Consider the following 26,104-nt stretch of genomic DNA (forward strand, 5'->3'; position numbering starts at 1 on the left):
CTCCACTTCCCGATTGTGCTGGGATCAAAGGCCTGAGCCTCCACTGCCTGACCTCTATGGTTAACTAGTGGCTAGCTCCACCCTCTGATCTCCAGGCAAGCTTTATTTGTCAGAACACAAACAAAATATCATACAACAGCTGTGAGATGCCATGTGGGTGTGCTGGGAACCAAACTGAGGTCTTCTCCAAGAGCAGAAAGTGCCCTTAATCCTGACCCATCTTTCCAGACCTGTTTTGTGGGTTTTTATGTTTCTCACTGGTAAGCGTGTTTCCTAGCAGACCTATGGCTTTATATAATAATTGATTTACTATATTTACTTAACAATTTGTATCATGAAGTTTTTTTTCTGAAGCATGAGTTGTAGTCTATAAATGATGAAGTTATTCATGTTGGCATTACAATAAAGAAGACAACTGGGCCCAAGAGGAACAGCAGGTGAGGGTGGGGATAAGTAGGCAGTCAGGGAGAGGGTCTACAGAGAGAGGTTCACGGGGGATTTGAGGGCTTAGCTGTCCTCCCCAGGAGAGCAGTGTCCACCAGCAGGTATTGCGCCGGTGATGAGCTCCTTGTCCCCGAGGACACCCTGCAGACAGGCTCACTTCACCCCCTTGTGGCAGGAGATGGTGATGCATCGTTTTGGACCTCTAATTCTCTCAGACTCTGGGACCTACCTGACCACAGACAGGATCCCTGGAATTTGCTGTTGCTGTGAATTAGAGACAGATCTGTGGGCCTGGAGCAAAGCTGGTATAGCACCTTCCCACCACTCCCAGATGGTGCAGGAGACCATAGGGAAGTGGAGGGGGTTCAGCAGAAGGGAAGGAACCCCTTTTTAAATGGCAGAGGGGGACGAATCCTGAGGGCCAAGGGCTGTGCTGCTTGGAATTTCCCCAACTTTGGAAAAAGTTGAGGTGCAGAGTAAGCAACTAATGACCACAGGAAAAAGTCTGTTATTGTGAGTGCCAGAGAGAGGCCCGGGTCATTGCTTAGCAAGCCCTTCCGTGGTGAGCCAATGTCCCTGTTTCTGCACAGGACATGGATGGGATCCTGTGCCTCTCCCCAGACATAGGACATGGACTATTGTGCCTAGCAAACACAAACAGGATTCTTCCTTGTTGTCCCAAGTGGGTGGTGGTAGGTTCATGAATGTTTACAGGGTGATGAGGGCACCAAGGGGCTCCAGATCCTGAGAACATGATCAGCCCACGGTGCTGACCTTGCTCTGGGCTCTCCAAGCATAGGAATCCATTCTTCATGCGACTCCCCTCAGGTTCCAATCACCCATAAGGCTCCCTCGTCTGGAGAAAGAGGGAGATGGAGAGGGAGGATGAAAGGAAAGAAGAGAGAACAGAAGAAAGGGAGGAAGAGAGGAGGGAGAGAGGGGGATTGCCTGAGAGCCTGGCTTGGGCCTGTGTGAGGTACAGATCTGACCAGCACAGACAGCTTACACAAATAACCAGGTACACCACACACACTTGGGATACTCCGAAATACTTTGATGTCTCCCAAATCCCAACAGAGTTATGTTTTGAGTACAGGAGGGCTCAGTCAATTTCCAGGGCATCCTGAATCAAAAATCACAGCTCTGTCCTCAATATAAATTTCCCCTGGAGTCCTGGGAGGAACCTGAAGAGTACAGACCTCATTCTGTTCTCTGGGTGTCCCAGGGTCAAAGCAAGGGCTTGGGGACAGAGGATTTCTGTGAACCTGTCCCAAGTCAGGGCTTGGATTGTCAGCCATAGCCAGTCGAGGCTCTCTGTACTCTGCTCTCCGGAACTAATAAGGCCCCTTGAGTACCTTTTGGGGCAGGACTTGGGAGATCTTAGGCAGTGTCAGGTAGGGGATACCAGGAAACTTTTGAAGGCCCTGGGACTACAAATCTGTGGCACCTCAGGAGATGGGAGTGCTTGTACCAGGCAAATTCACTGATTCCTATTATGATGATGATGCTGAAGACGCCGACGACGATGATGCCGACTTCCTTGCTCACTGCAGATGGAGGCTCAGCACTGACTTCCAAGCTCTCTGGATCCTGGTTGGCAGTGGCTAGTTCTGGAGCAGAGAAGCAGATGATAATTGGCTTTCATACGTCATTCACTCTAGCATCACTCACGTTACCCCTGTACCCTTCCCACCCCTCAGCACTGCCATCATGGAGTATATGGGTAGGAAAGGGCTGTGGAGGAGGCTAGGAGAGGGCTAGGGGTGGGCTCTAAGAACAGTGGCTATGTGGCCGGAGGGGGAAATGTGTGAAGGCCTTATGCCTTTGGAATTGGAGAACATGAACAGTTTCTTACTTTCAACACCTTCCTGGTCTTGGGGCTCTGCTAGAGATAAATTATCAGAGTTGAGGACAGCAGCCATGATGTACCTCCAGGTTAAAGCACAGGGAATTCTGATGTCACCCCCAATTTCCTAGGGGCTCAGATGACTATGGTAGATTGAACTGGTGTTAAGGACCAGAGGGAGCAGAGCCGGAAGGGACTGTGCAGGAAGGAATGGGTGAGGGGGGGCAGTAGGTTTAGACACATAAGGTCCTTGTTTGTACATGGAAGCAGATGGAATCCAGAGCTCAACTGTGAGGGGTTCCTCCCTGATCCTTCCTCCCCTACTCACCAACTCACTTCCTAGCCTAAATCTCACCAGTAACATTCAGGATGAGGTACATATTTCTTCTCTGGCGTCCATTCAGTTGCCACAAGTACGACCCTGCGTGGATGTCCTGGGCATCTGTGATCACCAGCTGGGCCTGGCCTCCTTGAATCTGAAGCTGCCATGAATCATTAGAATAGTTTCCCGGGGGCTTTTTGTTGAAGATGGTCGTGGTCTTTCCATTGGCAGTCAGCTCAATGGTGATATCTCTGAAAGTGTTAGAGATGTTACAGGCCATCTCCACACAGTTGCCTCTGGGTGCAGACACTACTTCAGTGCATCTGGGGTTGTCCCAGTCTGTGTAAGAGAACACAATCTTTACTTTGTAGCCTAGGCATGGTCTTTGATACCCCTACCAATGCCCCGGCAGTGATCCCAGGACTGCTAGTGCTCTACTGTCAGCTATTTTCAGGGGTACATGACTTACCCTTCTGTAGCCCAGCTTCCATCATATTGAGTCTATAAAACCAAGGTCACCACCTGGGCCTGACCACGTCTGGCCTGAGGCCCTCCACTTGGGAGAAGTAAAACCCACACTTACTTTGATTATGGGCATTCAGGGAGACAACCAGAAGAAGGAGGGCCCAGAGAATTCTGGGACATGGGCCAGTGAATGTTATAGGGTAGGCCAACATGGCTCATTCATAGGATGGGCTCAGGAGACAACTGTTCTGGTCAGTGGTCTTTTGGACACTACCTAGAGGAAGGAAAAAGAAGGGGTCAGAAGTCCCCCAAAGCTGCTGTAGAGGTCCATGAAAACAGCACCAGCCTGACAAAAGCTCCTCCTGTCTGCCTCTCCCCAGGTTCCTGAACCTGTGTGTGGGGGGGCGCGTGGCAGGGGGGGCGCGGCAGGGGGCGGTGCAGCGGCGGGGGCGGGGGGCAGCCACCAGTGCACCACCCTCTCCTGTCCTTACATTTGCTAAGGAGTGTGGGGCTGGCTGAGGTAAAGCAATGGGCAGATAGACGAAGCCAGGAGTGAGGAGCATTGAGCTGGCTGTTCAGAGCTGTATAGTTAACCAGGCAAACTGCTAGGGTTGTACTTTGTGCAGAAACAGGGTCATGTTACAGTTTTGTCACATTGGCTTGACCTGTGCACTGCCCCTCTGCTGTGCACTAAGTGGCCTCTGTTCAGTGCGTAGCGCCTGAGGTCTCAGAGCTGCCCTGTTCTGACCAGTGGTGCCTGCTGTTCTCACATCCTGCCTGTCCTTCATTCACCTGCTCAGTCATCCTCACACTGAGCACCATGGCTTAGAGGATGTGGTCTGTGTAGTCCAACAATGGCTGTCTCATGTCAGAGAGGCCAAGAATCTGGTCATGGTTCAGTCTACTAGGCTGTCTCAGCTGTCCCATTCTGGGGCTGGAGGAGGCAGGATTGCTTCTGGGCTCCGGTTCTAACACTGGTGACAGAATGCTACAGCAACATTATAGAAGAAACTTCCAGCGAGGGTGAGGGCAAGCAGGCGAAAGTCAAAGCTTCTTCTTCTGTTCCTCTTGTCTGGGTGCCACCCGAAGGTGCTGCCCACATTCAGGGTGGTTCTTCTTGCTTCAAAGAATCTGATCAAGAAAATCCCACACAGAAGTTCCCAGCAGCTTGCATTTTAGTTGATTGCTGATCTAGTCAAGTCAGCAAGCAAGATTAGCCACCTCAGTAACTCATGCCAGTAAAGGCGAGACATTGGCCAAATCTGCACCCGTCTTTCAGCCAAGCAGCCTGCCCAGTGCCACCTTGCTTAAACCCTGAGCTCTGTCTACTTGCCCTGGTCACATATTACATTGTACTATACACTTCTAAAGCACGGGTAAGTTTTGTATTTCTTCTGTTTACCTCATGACAGGCTGCTTGCTACTTTTATTAGGTGAGCCATGTCTTCTATACCTCAAAATCAACCCAACTGACTGTCTTATGGTGGAGGCAACTCCAGATTCCTGGACATGCATGCTGCATCGCACCATCCCTCACAGCCTCAATGTGCAGTTCCCAGCACAGGACGGAGACCCTCCTACACATCCTCCTCACTAGTACAGCTTCTGTAATATGTGTAGATCCTGTTCTAGGGGTCCCTGGGACATTGACTGGCAATAAAGGAAAAGAGAAGGCTCTGCAAAACACTGACAGTTCCTGTGAGGGAACTTGTCCTCCAGAGAGCTCCCCAGAGACGGCATGGCCTGACTCCTACTTATAGTTTACTGCTTCCTTTGCAAAATGTGTAATAACCTGTTTCCTGACTCCTTCTACCTCCATAAATGTGTACACATGCACATATATGTACACATACACGCATGCATATACATGTACACAAATATTATGTTGGAGGAGGATGAGACAGCAGAGGTGAACCTTTAACAACCCTGATGATGTCACCAGCTCTGTTTCCCGCAGGCCTGGTACATACTCAGCACACAGTAGGTATTCCAACAAGTGCATCTGGACCCACTGAGATGTAGGAAGGGTAAGGGTCCCTGCCCAGCCTCTTCTGAGGCCTTACCTGACATGGACATGGAGCACAGCTTTACTCTTTGGGACCTTAGCCAGTAGCCCTTCAGGAAGGTTTGGTCAGTGCCCCATGGGAGGCCTAGTCCATATTCCTGGGCTGGAGCTAGACTGGTCAAAGGTCAGTCTTGGTCCTCATCTGGACCCAGGTGACATGGAAAGTTAGCAACCTTAGCCAAAAGAGTGTTTATGTAATGCCTACTGACCCACAGCTGGACTTAGGATAGGGACACCCACGGAAAGTGAAAGACAGAGGCTGGGCTCTGTCTTGAGGCTGTGGGAGCTAGGTCCAGCAGTCCTGGGAGGCTGTACTCTTCATCCTTGGACACTCAGCCCTCTGGGGGAGGCAAGAACCTCTCAGGGGGGCACCAAGTGTGATGGGAACTTTCATTTTCTACATGAGTCTCCTGGTTGGCTCTTAGGAAGCCTCTGAGATATTCTAGCATACCTCACACACCCAAGTCCTAATTACCCTGTAGTCATTTCACCTGACTCACTGTTTGAACCTACCTTCCTGTTACCCCTCACTCAGGAATCATACATCTGTGAAGCCCTTTAGAGTGTTACTGTGTATGAAATGCCACAAGACATTCCTATTAGATGGCATCTTGGCCCTGACGGTACACCAAACACCCCTGAAAAGCTGGAACTGACATCCTCATGGTGGCCTCCATAGGAAGCTGGAATCTTTGCTTGTCAAGAGTGCTGCCCAGGTTCAAGGCTTCTCCCACTGCCCAAAGCCAAGCCCATCTTCCAACTTCAGACTCTGATCATCCAAAACTTCTTTTCATGCTCACCATGCGGTCATCACAGCGGGAGTCCCAGATGGTTCTGAAATCCAGCTAGGAGATTCCATGGTCCCACCTCTCTTTTCCTCTCAGGTACCTCTGCTTGGGGTGGTGCTGTGGCTTTTGTTATGGCACCTATGGTGACTAAGTGAAGACCACAGTGTAGTGACAGACACAACAGTAGACCCAGAAGGACTGAGGGCCTAGGGGCCACATTCTTGTTCCTGGCCCAGATGACGCTGGGCAGGTTGCCCTGGCCTTGAGGTAATCTTTGTCTTGCACTATGGACATGGATGCCATGTGGTGTGAGGTTGGCCATCAGAGAACAGGACGAGCATAGCTATGTCCCTCAAGATACCTCTCAGTTCCCAAACTGAACAATCTTCCCATTGTTCCTGGAACTGGACGCCTATTTTCCCTTTCTTTCTGGGAGCCTAACTTTGCCTCTCCTAGGGACCCAGCTAGAAATAGATTCAGGAGCACAGTCAAGCAGGTAGGAGAAAAAGGCCAACTCTTTCCCTCTCTGAGCCGCAGGCCCTTGATGCAGGGGGATTTTGTCCTGACCAGAGCCTTGGGCAGCATTATAGTCTATGCCTTTCTGGGGACTTTGGACCTTCAGGCTGAGAGGCACAGGTGGATATTCTCTGCACTGAGTCAGGCGAATCCTCAGGGCTCTGAGAGTCCTGGGTCCCCTTTCACCCTCCAGTTGTACATGTTCTGCCCTTTCTTCCTTGTTGGTGACAGGACCAGCCCTGGCTGCCTGAGATCCTCGCCCCAGTTCAGCACAGAGAGTGGATGTCAGTGGTGCGGTCTGAGGGAACTGAGGGGCAGCACACACAGCAGACTGGGAGTGCCTCCTGACTGGCCTGTGACTATGTCCACCCCAGCACCCCATGCCTCTTTTTCTGAGGAAGGGTAGAAAAACAGGGAAATGATGGAGACATGGGAAAGAAAAGGAGCCTGAAGGAAGCCACTTGTTAGATGACAATCGAGAATTCCAGCATGGTTAACATTTTTTTTTTTGAGAGATTACTTATACAGAGACAATACTCCTTTATATAAAGATATTTTCAAGTAAAAATGTTAAAATAGTTGGCTGTGGTGGTACATACTTTTTTTTTTTTTTTTTTCTAGAAAGGATTTTTCTGTGTAGTTTTGGTGCCTGTCCTGGAACTCACTCTACAGACCAGGCTAGCCCTGAACTCACAGAGATCTACCTGGTTCTGCCTCCTGAGTGCTGGGGTTAAAGGCGAGCATCACCACCGCCTGGTTGGTACATACTTTTAATTCCAATAACTGGGACACAGAGACAAGCAAAAGCAGGCAGAACCCTATGAGTTCAAAGCCAGTTGGTTAACATAACAAGTCTAAGCCAGTTAGGGCTACACAGGAAGACCTTGTCTCAAAAAAAAAAAAAAAAAAAAAAAAAGTTAAAATAGCAATGAACATGCTTAAGGCCTGAGCATATATGAGCTAAAGTATGTCCTTATTCAATCTCCCTGATGTCTTCTGGTACTCAAACAAACAAGACTATTGCCTTCCGTTACGATAACGGTACCTTACCTTCTTGAATCTGTGATCCAGGATTTACTTTATCAATTGCAAGTCTGTCTAGTGTCCTCAGAAGTATCCTTGCAATCTCATTTAATTTTTTGAAAAAGATTTATTTATTTATTTGTTGGTATTTGAATATTTTTGCCTGCATGTGTGTGCACCACACACTTGTCTGTTGCCCTCAGAGATCAGAAGAGGGCATCAGATCCCCTGGAACTGGAATTATGACAGTTGTGAGCAGCCATGTGGGTACTGGGAACTGAAGCTGGGTCCTCTGCAAAAGCGCTAAGTACTCTTAACCTCTGAGCTGCAGCTCCAGCCTCACCATTTAAATGCCTTAGTAACCCATCGAAAGCAATAACTTCAAAACGCACCAAAATCCTATGCCTAACTATTTTAAATACAAAGAGGTGTGATTCTCCGTTGAGAGACTCACACCCACACTCTTGGGTGTGTCTGACTCTTTCCCCGAGTTGCTTTCTTTCTGCTAACCCTGTTCTCACATCAGTCTCTGTTAAATAACGTCCTTTAAGGGCTGATGAGGTGGCTCAGCAGGTGAAGGCGGTTGCCTCAAAGCTATGACCACTGGGGTTTTCCCCAGAAAACCTTGTAAAGACATAAGGAAAAACCAGACTCCACAGAGTTGTCCTCTGACCCCGCATTTGTGCGCACAAACATACCCACACCCACAGTCTCACACACACACACCTACACACATAAATTTTTAATTTATTTTTCCGAGTATGGTTGTGTCTGCCTTTAATCTCAGCACTCTGGAAGCAGAGGCACCAGAAAAATGAAAAAGAAAGAAAGAGCCATCTGCTCAGCAGGTAAAGGCACTTGTTGCCAAGTCTGATGATCTGAATTTGATCCTTGGGACACACATATTGGAAGAGTTTGGATCTCCACAGGCAATGTGGCTCCTGCTTTTCTCCAAAGCCCTAACTGCCCCAAGCGAGGGTCCTCAGCCTCCTTCCAGTAGACTGGGGTAGCGGACCACCCTGGCAGCTGTGAGAGCAGCTGGAGGGGGAAGCTGGTATTGCCCCCCTCTCTGGCCTCTGTCTAGTCCGTGGTCCCAGATCCTGGCCACCTAGGCTCTTGGGCCCTGGGAACCTCTGGAGTTCTTCCAGCTATAACAAGACCTCCTTACCTAGAACAACAAAATAACCAGAGGCGGGTGAGCCTGGCGTCTGCCTTGTTTGCAGCTGTCTCCTTTACGATCCAGTTCCTGCTCAACTCTGCACATAGGTATGGTATTACTCAAGTAGCACCCCTAAACCTAAATCCCTCATGGCTGGAGAAACAAAGACGAGTCACTGAGGCATCTGCCAGCTCTGTCCTGTTCCTGATCCCGAAGGTGCATGAAAAGTCTCCAGCCATTGTTCTTAAAGTGCAGCAGCCCTGGGTTTCAGAACAGTGCTCGCTTCTTGGGAACCCCATTGTCCCTTAAGTAACAAGGACTTCTTGGCAAACCCTACCCAATCAGAACTGAGTCAGTGACCACCTAGACCACACTGTGAGCCTTAATTATGTAGAACCTTCCTGTTCCTCTGCTTAAGCCCAAAACTCATGTTAGTTCCTTGGAGATGGATTGACAGACTCTGTTGCCATCCTCACCCAAGGATTGTGTTGGTTAAGTTCCTTTCTTGTGTTTTTATTTGCTTTCTTAGGGATGAGCAGCAGCACCCACATGGTGGAACCTCTAGAATCAGATCTGTTTCAGGACTCAGGTTACACAGACAACATGGTATGCCACCTTTCTGACACCCCCTTCCCAATGCCTTTGTAATAAGTGCCTCACTGAATCCGCTGGTGGGTCTGATACCCTGACCCATGTCTAGTGGATGTGAGTGCTGAGCCACAAAGGGGTCGGGAGCAGATTCGACCCCCCCCCCCCCCCCCCCCCCGCAGCCTGTCTCGAACGGCACAGCAGCCTCAGCTCAGCGTCAGGCTAGGAGTCACACGCAAGGAGCCTCAAGAATTTTGGAGTAGAAAGAAAGTCACAAAACGAATCTTCAACCCCACAACCCGAAGTTGGCTTCTACTTACATTAAGATGAGAACAAAAGGATCCACAGTGTCCCTGACCAAACATGACATAGATTCCCAATCCTGATTGACCAGCCTCACAAGTTCACAGATACCAACCACAGCTCCCCTGTGTGCACCAGGTCCCTCTTATGTAGACCTGGGCAACTGCATGCCCTGGCTTCCCATACTCATGGTCAGATGTGAGGTTGCCATTCTCCTCTTCCCATTCAGTACACACGGAAGAACCCAGCTGCTGTCTCTGCCCCTCCTGGATCTCAGTGTGGAGAGACAGATCTACCTTGCTCCGGGGGTCTGAGGCACCTGGGCAGTACCTCAGCCCCACTTTTATTCTGGACAAATCCTTGAGGCAAGAGGCAGCCAGTGAAGTGAGAGTCCCAGCGAGGCTGCAGCCAGGGACACCCTGTCTGAGGGTTCCATCTTCATTTCATATGCCCCAAACCCTCTGAGTGCTGCGGCCCCATTCCAGTCCTCACCTGTATGCATGCTCTCCAGCTTCTCACCTGCTCCTCTGGCCAAACTCTGTTGTTGCCACCAATGATCTCATCCAGCCCAGGGGTTGTGGCTGAGAGGAGGCATTCCAAGTACCGCCCATTCATATCTGGGTCTGGCCTCACCTAGGAAGAAAATAAGTTCTGGAAAGCAGTGTGACTTACAGGAACTACAACAGGGACAGAAGTATCTTAGTGATTCCCTCATTTATACATTTTAAACAGAAGTTCTGCAATAGCCACTCATCTTCGGAGGAGGGGCCAGGCTTTTTCTACGAGAGTCCTGGCTGGGGCTAATGTTTGATTCAGGGCTCAGGGGCTGCTCCTTTAGGAAAATTGGGTGATTTGTTTTCCTACGTGGGACAGCACAGGCATGACCACTCTGGGCAAGCGCATAGGGAAAGGCAGGAACTTTAGGATTGAGCTAAGGAAGATAGGAGCCTAGTGCCCCACACTGGACACGGTCCATGGATTCTATACTCATGGGGTACCCAGATACCCCTAGTGTCTACCCATATGAGAGGGTCAAATAACTACGATCCCAAGATCCCTCCTGGCAGGGCTTTGTCTGACAGACCAGAGGTAGGGGTCATTGGTAAGATGGGGCAAGAATGCCCTGTGGTAAGGAGTCTTGAAGGGCAGCTGAAGGGTTCCAGTGTCTCACCCCACCCATCAAAACCCTTTCGTGGTTGAATGAAAATGCACTGTGAAAGCGAAACTAGTTTGTTTGTTTTGAAACTACAAGGCCAGGAGAAGAACATTCCAAGTCTTCCCCGGTGACCGAGTCTCAACTTAGTGTCAATGTCCACAGGTGATGTGTGCTTAACCTTCTGGAGATTCTGTGTGCAAAAATACACTCCGGCCAGGCGAGTCTCCTCCCATGTGCACAGATAGACACAGCTGCTTGTGTCCCACCTAGCTCCACTAGGAGTCACCCTCTGCATGTCCCCTGATCAGAGGGACTGTGACACTTCCTGTCTCTGATCCATGGGGTTTTCAGAGAGTTATGCTCTGAGGTCACTCTCAATTTCTCCAGCAGGATCTGCTAAGGACTCAGGAGTGCTAGGTGTTTATCTCCTGTTGTCCCCTGTGGCTTAATCCTATTTTTAATTGTGTGTGTGTGTGTGTGTGTGTGTGTGTGTGTGTGTGTGTGTGTGTGTGAAATGTCCTACCTTAGGCACTGTCCACATTTTTTAAACAGGGTCTCTCATTGGCCTGGATTTCACCAAGTATGTTAGACTGGCTGGCCAGTGAGTCCCAGGGATCTCCCTGTCTCTGCCTTCTCAGTGATGGGATTACAGCTATGCACAGCATACTTAGCTTTTTATTTTTATTTTTTTCACAGGTTCTGGGGATCAAACTCGGGTCCTCATTTTGTAAAGCAATCACTTTATCAACTGAGACATCTCAGCAGTCCATCTCTTTGTCTTTCATGTTTACTGGGGTTGCATGCATGACTGCATGGTCACACACAGGGTCATTTGCACAGGTGGCTCATGTCTTTGTGTGTTCTCTTCTTGGGAAGCTGAGTTTTACAAGTGTCTCCATTATCCAGGTGGTCAATGGCATGGGTTACTCACTAACCTATTTGTACTGACTTGAGCCATCCGTGGTGGGGTAGGGGGAAGTAGAGAGCATGAAGTGTTAGTGAAGCCGGGATGGAGCAGGAGGAAAGAGGACACAGGGTGGAGGGAGGGGACAGATTGTAGCTGATGTCCCTGATGTCAGGAGCTTGGTCTTCAGGGTCCTTTTCCTCTGGGGTCTGACTTGTGTCCTTACATCTGCACCATCACCTGAACTAAAAGACTGGTCTGACTGAAGACCTGGCTCTGGCCCTGAAGAAGAGACACCAGGCTGTAACTGCCCCAGGAGTACAGCAGAGGCAGGTCACTGGGACCTATTGGTAGCCAGGAGATACCACAAGAGTGGCCCTTCTCCTAGGATGAAAGTGACAAGCTTGTGTCCAGACCCAAGGTCAAAAACCCTGCTGGCCCTGACCCCCCAGGACGGCAGGAGAAACATGTACTGTCATGGAGTCTCCTGTGAGCTCTCATACTAACGACAGAATCAGTGTGTGTCACTGTGAGGGTGATCTCATGTTCACATGCAGAGACAATGCATGTACACCATCATACAGGGATGCATGGCCCAGAGCACCTTCCTGTCTGAGTGAGTGACAGAGCTGCTCCCTGTGCTGCTAGTGAGTTTCAGGTCCTGTGACGTGGACAGCAGTACAGTGTATGTGCAGATGAGTTTCTTGGGACTAGCTTCCCATTCTATGAGGACAAACCTGTTTGGAGGCAGCGTGTGCCCGGGTGGCCTTTGAAGGTCCCTATAAGAATTCTATGTCCTGAAGGACTTTTCTCTTTGGCTTTGACGACAGAGAGAACCGGGGCAGGGAAACACTGTGGGACTGCCACTCACTCAATCCCCGGAAAAGAAAACTGAAGGAAGACCCACACTGCAGCAAATCGAGCAAAATTCAAGCCCCTGGACCTGTGGGCTCCTGTGGCTGCAGGGGGCAGAGGGACTTCAAGGACTTTGAAGTTTTCCCTTCTCAGTAGAGATTCAGACTTTTTATGGAACTTCATGCATCAGTACAGTTTATTGGTTTAGAAAACACATGACAAGCTTCAAAGTCCAAGACACACAGGGCCCTGAGCTGGTGCCCAATGTAAGAAGGGACCTGGGGAGCCAGTGGGCTGTGACAAGACCTGTGATCCTTATCCTGCACCGTCAACTTGATTGCATTTAGAATCACCGTGGAATCACACCTCTCCATATGTCTCTGGCAGTGTTTCCAGAAAAGTTTAACTGAGGAGGATGTGGGAGACATCATCCTGTGGGCTGGGATTTGAATTCCAGGTTGAACTCAAGAGACAGCAAGATGAGTACCAGCATTCTGTTTTCTGCTTCCAGCCGCTTCACACTTCTGCCACCACGCCTTCCCTGCTATGACAGACTGTATCCTCAAACTGAGCCAAAGTCAACCTTTCTTCCCTAAGCTGCTTAGTAACTAACACGTGGCTCCAAACAAGGACAGCACCGAAGTGCTGTGGATCACCTTACTGTGATCTGAGAAGCACAGGTCCTTCTGCATCTGGACACAAGCTGCAGCTCAGAGACACGCTGGGCTTGGCTCTGGAGACCACAGGCACCAAGCAGCATCCCTGGCCTCGGCTTTCATTCAGGCACCAGTGTCTGAGGTTTCCTGTAGATTTTTATGTTTTTGACTAATAGTTGTATTTCCCAGCTGACCTGTTGATCTCAGCATTGGTTTATTATATTTATTTAGAGATTAGCATCCAGGGGATTTTCTAAAGTACAGCATATCTAGTGGTCAATGAAAGGTTGCAGCCATTAAAAGCATTTACCTGATGACCTGAACTTGATCCCTAGAACCTATATAAAAACCAGACGTGGCGGCGTGTCTCTGCCATCCCAGCACTCTTAGGGTGAAAGCAGGAGGTAGAGTCTGGAGAACTGTCTGGATGCTCACGGGCTAGCTACACTGGAATATACCACACAGCAACAGAATCAAGAGAGATCCTGCCTCAAAACAAGGTGAAAGGTAAGGACTGACTCCCCAGAGTTGTCCCCTGCCCTCCGTACATGTGTCCTGGCATGCCCATTCCTGCACTCATACACAACAGCAACAACAATGCTAATAAACTAATAATAATAGTAATAACAATGATATATGGAATTTCTATAAAAAACTCCTTTTTTAATCTATATTTAAGGAAAAAACAGCATTGTAACCAAGACAAGAGGTCAGAAAAGAACAGTTGGTCATGGATTTGAATCAGGGAGTTGGGGCTGGAGGTCTGCTGAAGAGGGGTCCCTGGGGAGTCCCAGGGCTGGCCATCTTCCCTTGGAGAGCAATACCTGTCAGCAAACACTTACACCCTTCCATAGACCCTGTCCTGAGGGTGCTCCACCTTTCAGTGTCAGGAGTGGATGGTGGTTCATCTCAGACTTCCAATCTTCCTATTTTGGCCCCTGGAACTTAACACCTGGGGTTCCCAAACTTGTTACTATTGTGAATCAGAAAGCAGGTGTGTGCCCAAGTTCTACTTGAAGCAAATCTTGGTGCAGCCCTAGACTTGTACTGGAGATCTTTGTGTAGTGGAGAGACCCTGACCTCAGGGTCTCAGCAGAAGAAAAGGAGCCCAGGCCTTCATAGGAGGCAGAGAATGGGGATGCTGAGGGTCAAGGGCTGTGCAGATTGGAAAGACCTCAATTTTGGAAAGAGTTGAGGAGCTGATCAGATGACTGAAGACCACAGTCCAGAGGCTGCACTCTTGTTCATGTGACTGAGAGACGCCCAAACTGTTTTCCAGCTTCCAAGGCCCTTCTCCAGCAGGTCACTGTCCCCTCCTCTGCACAGAGCCAAGGGTTCCATCACCCTTGGGGAAAGATCCTAACATGAACAGTCTTTTGCTCTCCCAAGCATGTGATAGTGGTTCCATGGTGTTGGGTTCCAGAGGGTCATAGGGGCTGCCAAGGGCTAAGAATATGACATGCCCATGCTGGTGGCCTCTCTCTGGAAATCAGCTCTGCTGGCAGCTCCTTTAGCTTCCGCTGGCCCACAGACTTAGAGCTTCCTTATCTAGACAGGGAGAGATGAAAGGAGAGGGGGGGGGTGTGAATCTTTGAGCTCAGACCTGCGTACAGATAGGCATAGGCATGCACAGATGACCCATCATCTTATACATATGTGAACGGTCATGCCACCTTCGCTAAGAACACTCACCTCATTCTTACACACCTCCTCCCAGCAGAACCTGGGTCTAAGCCCACGGTGGGCTTACTTCCAGGGCATCATAGGTCTGAAACACCCAGGATCAGAAACCACAGGTTCCCTCCTAAACACAAGTTCCCAAGAGTCTTGAGAGGATCCTGAAGACTATAGACTCCATGCTGCTCCCCAAGGAGTCAGAATAAAGCCTTGAGAACAGATGACCCTTGCAGACCCAACGCAGGGCCCATGTTCTTGGCTATAGAAGACTAAAAATGTTCTTGCAGTGGGACCTGCTGTCTTGGTCCTGTGAAGCCTCCACAGTCTCCCTGAGCCCCTGTTGTAGCAGAACTCAGGGGACACCCCAAGGAGGTATGAGGGAAGGATCCCAGGAAGACCCCACACATACCTCAAGTCAGGCACTGACGAACATATCCACTGGAACTTCTAGGATCGGTGGTGCCTGTAGCAGATTAGTGTGCTGATCCCTGCGAGTCCCAAGATCAAGATCACAGTGACCACGACTCCCACCAGGGTCTTGGGCCTGGCCTCTTGCTGAGGGCTCTTGACCGGATCTGAAGTGGGTCAGGAGTAGTCAGGGGTGGTTTTTGTCATCACTGGTTCTTTGCTGGCATATTCCTCACTGGTTCACAGTCCTGTTCTTCCCGTTGTTTGCCACCTGCTGACCCTACACCCTCCTGGGCAGTGACACCCAGTGGGCAAGTACAGGAATGGCTAAGGGTGTAAGATCTCAGGTGGCCAGCACTTGGCTCCATGGCAGCAGGAGCAGCTGGAATGCTAAGAAGCCTGGGGACATGGTTATGACACCTACCTGGGGGGGATGTGGATAGCCTCGTGTCTGTGGCCTCATCCTTGTTTGAAGGCTCTGTCGGAGACATACCATCAGATTGAGTGTTATGTGACTACACCCCCAGTTCCAGCTGCTGTGGTCCTGTAGGGCTGGCTGGTCCCAGGAGGAACTACCATCAGCCTCACCTTCAGGGGCTCAGTGATTATGACAGACTGAACTGTTGTTGGGAGGGTGAGAGGGATATGGAGACTAGGGCCTTTTCAGGTGCAGAAAGGATGGAGTGGGCAGTGGGTTTCAGGCTGGGAGGAATCCATTTTTAGGTGCAGTAAGGATGGGCATCGGGGGTGTGCTGGTCTCTAGAGCGATATGGAGGTAACAAGAGGGCTGTGGTAGGACAGGGGTCTCCTGCAATTACTTTCACTTTGTGAATGATCATGGAAGTAGATAGGGTGGTGTTCTAGCTAGCCTTAACTGTCAACTTGACACAGCCTCGAGTTGCCTGAGAAGGGAGCTGTTGGGGGATGGCAGGATCAGATTGACCTGTGGGCGTGTCTGTGGGGGATTATCTTAATTGTTACCTGATGTAGGAGGGTCCAGCTCACTGTGGGTGGCACCATTCCCTATGCGGGCGGTCCTGATCTACATAAGAAAGCTAGCTAGGGTGCTACACACTTTGAATTCCAGCACTTAGGAAACAGAGGCAGGCAGATTGCTGTGAGTTCCAAACCAGCCAGGGCTACACAGTGAGACCCTGTTTAGAAATAGAGAGAGTGCAAGAGAGAGTCAGAGAAACAGAGACAGACAGACAGAGAATGGAGGGAAGAAAGAAGAAAAGGAGAGGAGGAAGAGGAAAGGAGGTGGGGAAACATGGACTAGACAGCAAGCCAGTGAGCAGCATCCTCCATGGTTCTTGCTTGAGTTCCTACAGACTTCCCTCAGTTACGGACATTGCTCATAACCTGAAACTAACTCTTTCCTCTCCTAAGTTGCTTTTGGTCATGGAGTTTGTCACAGCAACAGAATTTAACTGGAGCAGGTAGAAAGTGAGGCTAGAGTAGTGAGGAGGGTTCTGGGGAGAAGATCCAGGTACAGACAGGAGGGTTATCAGACAAAGGTCTTTGCTTTTCAACTCTTGTTTTGAGACAAGGTCTGACCCTGAACTCATGACTCTCCTGCTTCTCAGCTTTCCAAGTGCTGGAATCATATCACACCTGGCTGAACTTGCTCTCCTTAAGATGCACAGAGTCCGGGGCAAACCTCCGTGGTAGTGGATGTTTTGGGAAGGGGGATAGGATCACGGCAATGTGAATGCTGCTGGAACTGGGGCCTCACTCTGTGGTCACCAAGGCTTAGCGCATCCTTAGTGACAATTGCTATGGACTTCTCAATAGTAGGGTATAGCATGAGTGTCCTCGGCCAGACGGTGGCTGGATTCTTCTGGAGACTCCCAGAGCACAGAGGATCGGGGTGCAATTTTGTCTCCACAGCTGATGTGTGAGAGGCTTGGGGGTGGCAGGAAAAGATGTGTGTTGGCTTCAACTGCTTCCTGCCCACCTTTGATGGGCTTCTGCTCTGGAAATGGAACCCCTTTCCACATCTCAGACAGATGAAGCTCCTCAAAAAGACCAGAATCTCCACCTTCCCCTCTGCCCGCCTTCCTGTCCCCCAAGTCGCCATACTTCATCACACTCCGCATACTGGCCTTTATCCCCTCTCACTTCCTCACTCCACAGCCCTCACCTCACCTGAAACATCCAGGGTGATGTTTTTGAAAACTTTCTGGCGTCCATGCAGCTGCCACAAGTACAGCCCTGTGTGGATGTCCTGAGTGTCTTTGATCACAAGCTGTGCCTGGCCCCCTTGAACGTGGAACTCCCACCCACCCCAATGGAAGTTTCCTTGGGGCTTCTTCATGAAGATGGCCATCTCCTTTCCATTGGCAATCAGCCAGATGGAGACATCAGTGAAGGAATTAGAGATGTTGCAGGTCATCACTGTACGACTGCCTCTAGGCACAGACAACATGTCCTCGGTGCAGATAGGACTGTCCCAGCCTGTGTGGAGAAGATGATCACAGATGGGCAAGGTAGAGCTGCAGGACAGTTGCTGGCGCTCTTGTGGGCCATGGACAGAGGGGCAGGTGTCAAGGCCTCCAAGAGACAGAATGAAATACTTCACACGGACTGGGGCAAAGATAGGCACACACTGCATGGAAGGCATGGAATGGCAGTGATTTCACTACCTATGCCGGGGATGTTGGATCTGGAGAGCCGTGTTGGGGAACTCCCTGGGCCCTATTTTCTACACCCCTCTGATTGTCCTGAGTGTCTGCTGGCCTAAGGGTCCAGATGATGCCTAGGCTGCTGGACAAGGCTGGATGTATCCAGAGGAGGTTAAGCAGGTCCTCAGTTATGTGTTGGCCCTGTTGCCTGGCCAGGGCACCCTCTTTCCCTTGCAGCCTGGGTGTAGTTTTGGGCAATCCCACCAGTGTTCTAACACCAGCTCCAAGTGTTGCTGGCCCTCTGCTGTTAGCCATCCTCAGAGGTGCACAGTTCACACTTCTGTAGCGCCAGGCCTCCCGGCTGTCTTCAGTGCTGGGTGGCAGTTATCACCTGAGTCTAACCTCAGTGTGTCCTTCTCGTCCTGTCTGTACCCTTGTACCCTTCCGCTAGCATAAGACCCAGACCTACTTTCATTCTGAGCATTCAGGGAAACAGCAAGGAGCAGTATGCTGAACATCCTGGGAGTGTGGACAATGGACACCGAGGGGCGGGTCTTCATGGCCAGGTGGTGGAACGGGAGGCCTTAGGAGAGCCTTGTCATTTCCAGCTGTCTGGGAACACTGCCTAGAAGAAGGAAAACACAAAGGTCAGAGGCCTGTGAGGCTGCTGCAGAGCCTGGAGAGAGCAGTCCCAGCCTGGCCAGGGGTGTACAGCCCACAGTTCCCCAGCTGTTGACCAGCCCTGCCTGAGTACCCGAGCTTCTGTAGGATTCTGAGCCACCAGTATCTGGTGAGGTATCACAGGATGTGATAAACACATGAAGTTAGCAAGTGTCTGGATGGCACTGCTTATGGGAATGGAGTCATGGCAGAGAGAACATTTAAAGTCACTTGCTTGTTTGTTTATTTATTTAGACAGTATCTTGCTATGTAGCTCAGGGTGACCTTAAATTTGTACCCCCTTGCCTCAACATCGAAAATGCTGGAATTAGAGGCAGTTACCACCACACCTGAGTGATTTATAGAAAGAAATATTGACCAGAAAGCATAAAGGATTTCCATATACCTGTTTGACTCAACTCTGAATTTTCTTTGTTGCTGACTTCTTTCTTTCCTTTCCTTTCCTTTTCTTTGCTTTGCTTTCCTTTTCTTTTCTCTTTTCTTGAGAAAGGATGTTACTATGAAGCTCTAGCTGGCCTGGAACTTGCTTTGTAGCCTAGTCTGACCTCAAATCACAGAGATGCACTTGCCTCTGTCTCTGGAGTGCTGGGATAAAAGGAGTTTGCCACCATACCTAGTTCCTTTGTTGCTAATACCTTACATCAGCTGGTATTCAGTCACAGACTTATAGGGCATACCCTCAGTGCCCAGGGTCCACATTCTGCACAGGATTCCTTCTTCTTTTAAACAAACCCATCCAGAGGCACAGCATCCCATCTTGGGCTATGTGAGTACAACTCCAGACTCTCAAATTCCTGTCCTACCCTGTGCTCAGCACCAACTTCCACCTCCACCCTGGCTCACATCGCTCCTGTTTCACCTGCAACCTGTTCCCAAGCCCCTGGAGCAGACTCTGGGCAAGGCAAGGGGGCTCTCCCTCCAACAGATATTTTTCAAGCTGTTTCAGGGTGACAGCTTGAAGTTGGGTCTGCATTGTTGGTTCCAGGACTGCGGTTGGAGTATCTTTGAGTTTATGGCAGTTGGTGTTGTTTTTATCTTATTCTAAAAAGCTTTTCCAGACAAGCATAGTATTGCATGCCTGTTATCTTAGCCCGTGGGAGGTAAAGGCATGAAGATCAGAAGATCAAGGTCAATTCGCATTGCATAGCAAATTCAAGACCAGCCTGAGATTCATGAAACCCTGTCTCAAAAAACAAAACCAACAGTAACCTTTTCTTTTTTATTTAGAGACAGAATCTTCCTATATATCCCAGGGTGACCTTGAACTTAAGATCCTCCTGCCTCAGCCTCCTGAGTGTTAGGGTTAGAGGTATGTGTCACCACTCTGGGCCCTTTTCTTATTTCTAATTTATTGTTACAAGAAGGACAGTTTGCTTAAATCACTACATTTCTCCCATGCTTCTTTAAAAACAACCTGCAACAGAAAAGTATCAGGCAAGCTAGTCGTGGTGGCTCATACCTGTCATTCCAACACTGGGAGGGTGAGGCGGGAAGATTTCTTTGTGTTTGAGGCCAGCCTGAGCCGGAGACTCTGCCTTGCCACTACCACACTTCTCTCCCAAAGAAAGAAATAATGAAAAGTATATGATAGAAACTGCTAGGTAGACACAAGCCGAGAGAAGCCAGAAGCAGGTAAAACCGTCCTTCATGCATGCCCTGTGTATGTCATATGCACACACACACAAATGAGGTCATTTTTATGTGAAGCTTAGTTCCAACACCTCCCTCTTTCCTTTTCCTCATGCCTCTCCCTTTCACACCATCTGTCCCTCAAGACAATTATCCACTGAATGACTGTGACCTTATTTGGAAATAAAGTTAGTTCAGTGTAGCCAGTCAGGATGAGGCTGTACTGGACCTGGTGAGCTGTACCCAGTAGGATTGATATCTTAGAAAAAGGAATTTGGCACATGGGCACAGAGACGAAGGCCATCCGACACTGAGGCAGAGATGAAACTGGTGAAGCCACAACTCCACAGCCACAAAACCTAGTCTCCTGGAGCCTCAGGACAAAAATAGACCCTCCCCGAGCCTGTGCATTGTGGTACATAATTATGACCTCCATTTCTGACACCCAGGACTGTGAGAAAATAATTCCTGCAGCTGTGAGCTGTGGGATTTGTGGTCACCTGAAGACCAGAACACTAATGATGAGGTTGGGGATTTAACTTAGTGGTAGAGTACTTGCCTAGCAAGTATAAGGCCCTGGGTTTGGTCTTGCCCTAGCCTTTCCTCAATCCCTGCAGCCTCCCTCTAGTGACCAAGAATCCAGGCTTTACCCAACTGGTGTCATCACACACAAATCCCAGACACATGAAGAGGGTTTTAGAACCCTCTTTCTGCAACCTGCCCACTGCTCCCTGTTACTCACACATCCGTGGACTCACAGCACAGGGAGCCAGTGCTCATTTCCCAGGGCTGCTTCTTGCTCCTTGGGGGTTGGTTTCTATTTTGCACACTGCCCGTTCTAAGCCACTGTCAGTTTCTCATGCAGCCATCTGACTTCTGATTGGTTTATGAGACACTTGTGTTTAGAGAAGCACACTGTCTGCCTTACACAAAGTAAATTCCTTTCTCGGTTATTCCTCTCTCTCATTTCTTTTCCTTGGAAACCGAAAGACTGTACACATCGATGCTTTTCTTGCCTGTTTTTTTCTCTCCAAGCTTCAAGTTTTAGCTTTAAAATGTTTGCTGGAGGCTGAAGAGATAGCCCAGCTAGCAAAGTGCTAAGCAAGACGACCTGGGTTTGATTCTTAGAACACACATTTAAAAGTCAGGTATTGAGTGAGGCACGGTGGTGCACGCCTTTAACCCCAGCACTCGGGAGGCAGAGGCAGGCGGATCTCTGTGAGTCTGAGGTTAGCCTGGTCTACAAAGCCAGTTCCAGGACAGAGAAACAACACAACACAACACAACAACAACCAAAGTCAGGTATGAGTGCTAGAGCGATGCTCAGCAGTTAAAAGCACATTACTCTTCCAGGAGACCAAAGTTTGATTCCCAGTCCTGCATGCTGACCTACGATAGTCTGTAACTCTAGTCCCAGGGGATCTGATGGCCTCTTCTGACCTCCAAGGGCACCAGGCAACCAAGAACATTATATATATAATTAAATAAATAAAAAAAACATAATATTAATTTTTGATATACCCTTTAATAGCATATAACATATATTATTAGCCAGAATAAATGCAGCGCAAAGCACACAGCCCCGCACATAAGATTTAAATCTTTTAATTAAAAAAAGTCAGATATGGTGGCACACACTTATATCCTTGCCACTGGGGAAGTGGAAATAGGAAGATCCCTGGGGCTTGCTGGCAGCAAGCCTAGCCTACTTGGTAAGCCCCAGGCCAATGAGAGACCATGTCTCAAAAAAGCAAAGTGCCTGAGGAACAACACCTTTCACAAATATATACATATGCACCCATATATACATGCGCGGGCGCGCGCGCACACACACACACGTTCTCAAATCTTCCTGGAAGTCATGTTGCAAATTGTGACTATGAGAGTCTGCTGTGGGCAGCATGTCACGAGACGCTGGTTAAGCAGGACTAGCTGTCCACTACACCAAGAGCCCAGATGCTCAAGCACTTGCGGCCCTGACTTGGGCATCCACCTTTATTTTGCAAGTTTCAGCAAGCAGCTTTGACACCTGACTTAACACCTGGCTAAATAATCTCCCTTCTTTGGTTTTTATCTTCCTCTAGATCTGTTTCCCAGGCAGAATGGTGACCTAACTCTGTACCTTATTTCCTTAGAACCAGGAGTGTGCCAGAACCTATTTTGTACCCTACAAATGCAGCCTATGCATTTTAGTCTTCCCATCCCTACCCATCATCAGGGTTTACAAAACCAGTTTTCCAGCATTCCGGTTTGCTGGGGTGGAAACTTCTAGAAAGGTGTAGCAACTCTCTTAAGGGGGCTTTCCACCACTGACAAGATCTACCTAATACTTTCCCTGAGACAGTGCCATGAAACACTTTCTCCAAAGTTTCTGCCAGAACACAACCTCCTAAGTGACCTTGCTGAACACGCTGACTGTGGGTTTGCTGAGTCCCCATGCCTCCTGTCTGCTCTCAGAACCGTGGTTGATGAAGGGCCCTGCCTGGGGTGCTGTCCCATCCCAAAACTAGGCTGTGTATGGGGTTGCATCTCATATTAACCTCAGTCTGTCTTGCCTCTCTAACCAGAGGACACTAGGCAGGCCACTTCTGGATTTTCTGTTTCCCACCTGTCTCCTCTTCAGTAGATGAAACCTCAGGGCTGGAGTTGGCAGTGGGGTTGGGGACAGAATGGGTCCTTTTGGTTGTAGGTGTTTTGCTGGATCATGATGTATAAAGCACATCACTCAGGCTCAGCACCACTGTATACCATAGGGCCTTTGCAGGTCTATGTAAAGCCACCTTCCAGGATGGCCAAGGCCACTGTCTTGTCATAGAGGTCTGTCCTGTGTTGGCCTGGGCTACTTTGGATCCCTTCTGGAGGTCACTGAAGAATTCCTGGCCTTAGAGACAACACTTTTGTTCCTGACAATCTTTTGTCTCCTGGGCCACAGGCTCTTTGCTGCCTGAAGATGTCCTTTAAGAGATAAGGATGTACCCCAACTCCCCCACCCAGTTCCAGGCATAGCAGGCAGAGGGTAGACCAGGGTCTCTCTTGCCTTGAAGCATGTAAAGACATAATCCCAAGGACCATTGACTGAAGGCGCCAACCCCACAGATCCTGTTTCAGTCCCTTGGGAGATGTGAAGGCCCAGCAGGGCCAGTGTCACAGATGCAGTGGAGCATCCACCTCCTGGACATGAGGCTAGAAGCTGTCAGTCAGCTGGCCTTCTACAGTACAGTGCCCAGCTCAGTAAGAAGCACAGTGGGCCCTGATTCAGTTATTGCCTGAAGGATGACAGCCAGCATTTCCTACATGTTAGTGGCCTGTTGTGTGTGTCCACTCAATGCTAAGCCTCATGAAGTTTATGTCCTCTGGCATGTGGCTAGGAAGGGTAGCTAACACAGAAACCCTCCACCCTTGCTGGGAGCAGATGGCCCCCTCCCTGCTAGGACCCCATCCCTTTCAGGGCCTCACTTCCCAGAGACACAGAATAGATGCCCCAAGGGAATTAGGCTCAGCCTCAGAGTCTCTTGGCTGGAACTCCTAGACCCAAGAGAGATAATGTGATTTTCACACTGCAGATATTGAAGGTGGGAAGTAGTTTGAGAAAGTACTGCCCTCACAGGAAACAATGAGGGGAGGAGGAGCCACTGAGCACCCTGGTATCTAGTCAGAATGGGTATGTGTGCATGTGGGTATGTGGGAATGTTTGGGGTGTGGGTACGAGCAAGGGCAAAGGCTCAGGATCCCACCAAAAAGTGTGTGCACACACCCATGGGTGATGAGAATGTGCAGGAATCTCTGCTACTGGGTGAGTTCATTTTTCTTATTCACAGACCTGGAAGCACAGTGTCTGTCCTCCCATGCTCCAAATCCTCTACCATGCGTGTTAGAGGGCAGAGAGGAGAACTTCATCCTACTTGCCCCACTCAGTGAATGCTGAAGAACTACAGACTTCCTCTACTCCTCCAGAGCCAAGCTGGGGCACCTGAAGACACACAGGTGTCTCTGAATGCTGAATTCTGAATGAATGCTGAACACAGCCCTGACCCTTGTGTCCTGTGTTTTCTGAATCCCAGCTGCCCTGACTGGTGGCCCAGCTCTGCCTCTGCTCATTCCTTTTCTGAGGCAGCCCTTCCCACTCCACAGAACCCTCACCCCGAGGTGCACCTGGATGCTCCCTGCGCACCCCAGTCCCTCACCTGCTCCTTCTGCAGCAAGCTCTCCAATGTTACCGCTTCAGCTGCCACTGGAAGTCTGAAATTGGCCAACTCTCAGTAGGAAACTGAAAGCCTAGGGGGAGGGGCTAGAGAAGGCAGCCTGTCCAGTTCCTTGCCAGGCACTGTGTAGGAAACGGCTCAATTTTCAGGAACTACTCTGAGTTAACATAACAGTGCCATGAGTTCCTTAGACATTCCATCATTAATATGTTTTAATTAGAAGCCTTGCATTAGCTGCATCTCAGGAACACTAGAGGAGGGTCCAGGATTTTTCTAGGGAAGCCCTGGATGGAGCTGGTGTTTGCGTCAGGGCTCAGGGGACTGCCCTTTGGGGACTTGTGTGGGTTTGCTCCCCTGCAGGGGTCAAGGCTAGAGGCACTTTAGGGTTGATCCATCTGGACAGCTTTAGGGTGTGTGGCAGGAACAAAATGCCGGGTAAGATGGAGTGGGCAGCAGGAGAGAGCAAGAGGGTTTGTTTACATCCCGAGTGGCTTGCGAGCTGTGACGAGACCTGTATTTAGAAAATCTATGCCCACATGAGTACAGTGGACGTAAGACCTGAGGCCCCACAGTGATGTCTGTGGCCTTGTGGAGATCAGAGGGAGAACCCTGAGGGGTAAGCTCTGTGGGTGAAGAGCACTGGAAAGGCTATGCAGCAGGCCAGTCCCTTTCCCACACTGGACCTTAACGTGGCGTGCTGCACAGGGACGAATAGAGACCTCTGGACACTAAGAAGAGGCCTCACAGTCTCCAGACACATGGTGACCACGCCCTAAAGAAGGTGATTGGGGGATAGTGTGATGTGGTGGCCTCCCAGTTACGTGGAGGAGAAAAGGAAGCAGATTCCAACTCGGAGCCTGCAGCTGTGGGGAAGGGCAGAACAGACCAGAGTGACGTGGTGTGGGGCCCAGATGTTCCACAGGCAGAACTTCTAAATGTCACAGGCATTCAGGAAGTGAGAAGGGACACATTGGGCCTGGAAGAATGGCCAGCCCAGAGTACAGAACCACAGAGAACAATGTCTTCTGTGCTCTTTCAAAGCAGTAAGTTACTTCAAATTGGCAGATAAAACCAAGAGCCTGCAGCTTCAAGAAAGACAGTTCCATGTTAGTGTGGACTGCTTCCATGGGGCTCTGAGGCCAGGCAGCATCCTCACAGGTTCTCCAGACACTCCCAATGCCATCACATGCTGGAGAAAGTCAAATGCCTCTGACCTCGTGGCCTCTATACCCTTGCCCCTGTCCCTGAGACTACAGTCCAAGTTACCACTGCCTACTTTTTCTCTCCTCTGGCTGCATCTCCCAGGCAGGGCCACCAGGGTCTTCGTATGTGAGAAGTGCCTCTGGCTGATGAGGAGCTAAGGGGCGGCTGAGGGTACCCAGCGTCTTACCCACAGAGATGCCCTTCACAGTTAAGTTTATTTCCTCCTAAAGATCGTGCACATCATGAAAGTGCAACCAGTTTGTGTACTTCGAAAGTAGTAGAGAAAAAGAGCAAGAAAAAAGCAGGCCAGAATAATCCCAACTTCTCAGCAACAGTTCCCACTTCAGCTTCCTTTTTATTTCTTTGTCTCCATTTTTTTTTTCTTTTCTATTTTTCTCGTTATGGAGCCCTGGTTGGCCTGGACCTCCTTAAGTAGACCAGGCTGGCCTCAAACTCACAAAGACCAGTCTACCTCTGCCTCCAGAGTGCTGGGATTAAAGGTGCTTACCACCACTCATGGCTCCCACTCCAGTATCAACATCCACCAGTGACAAATGCTTAGTTTTTTGGAGATTTCATATTTCATATGC

General features: G+C 49.6%; 2 protein-coding genes across 9 annotated transcripts; both read right to left on the minus strand.

The window, feature by feature from the left end:
* Positions 1 to 288: 288 nt before the first annotated feature.
* On the minus strand, positions 289 to 10,112 carry LOC114703950 (secreted and transmembrane protein 1b). Of its 6 annotated transcripts, none has more exons than XM_037201111.1 (5): positions 10,012 to 10,112; positions 3,196 to 3,351; positions 2,646 to 2,951; positions 1,916 to 2,054; positions 289 to 1,300 (listed from the first exon to the last, which is right to left on the minus strand). In XM_037201111.1, coding segments are annotated over exons 2-5 (540 nt in total). In that variant the 5' UTR covers positions 3,290 to 3,351; positions 10,012 to 10,112; the 3' UTR covers positions 289 to 1,299. The 6 variants fall into 6 exon arrangements, with proteins under 6 accessions (XP_037057006.1, XP_037057002.1, XP_028740827.2 ...); XM_037201107.1 differs by lacking the exon at positions 289 to 1,300 and adding an exon at positions 5,943 to 6,077 and having other exon boundaries at positions 1,312 to 2,054; positions 10,012 to 10,105; XM_028884994.2 differs by lacking the exon at positions 289 to 1,300 and having other exon boundaries at positions 1,312 to 2,054.
* Positions 10,113 to 12,600: 2,488 nt separating this feature from the next.
* LOC114703958 (secreted and transmembrane protein 1A-like) lies at positions 12,601 to 24,368 on the minus strand. 3 transcript variants are annotated; one of them, XM_028885007.2, is made up of 6 exons: positions 24,294 to 24,368; positions 18,269 to 18,424; positions 17,324 to 17,632; positions 15,600 to 15,653; positions 15,177 to 15,342; positions 12,601 to 14,638 (listed from the first exon to the last, which is right to left on the minus strand). In XM_028885007.2, exons 2-5 carry the CDS (start codon positions 18,357 to 18,359, stop codon positions 15,215 to 15,217), a joined length of 582 nt encoding a protein of 193 aa, XP_028740840.1. In that variant the 5' UTR covers positions 18,360 to 18,424; positions 24,294 to 24,368; the 3' UTR covers positions 12,601 to 14,638; positions 15,177 to 15,214. The 3 variants fall into 3 exon arrangements, with proteins under 3 accessions (XP_028740840.1, XP_028740841.1, XP_028740839.1); XM_028885008.2 differs by lacking the exon at positions 15,600 to 15,653; XM_028885006.2 differs by lacking the exon at positions 12,601 to 14,638 and having other exon boundaries at positions 15,253 to 15,653.
* Positions 24,369 to 26,104: the final 1,736 nt, after the last annotated feature.

Source organism: Peromyscus leucopus, chromosome 8b (assembly GCF_004664715.2).
Source record: "Peromyscus leucopus breed LL Stock chromosome 8b, UCI_PerLeu_2.1, whole genome shotgun sequence".
Lineage (NCBI taxonomy): Eukaryota > Metazoa > Chordata > Mammalia > Rodentia > Cricetidae > Peromyscus > Peromyscus leucopus.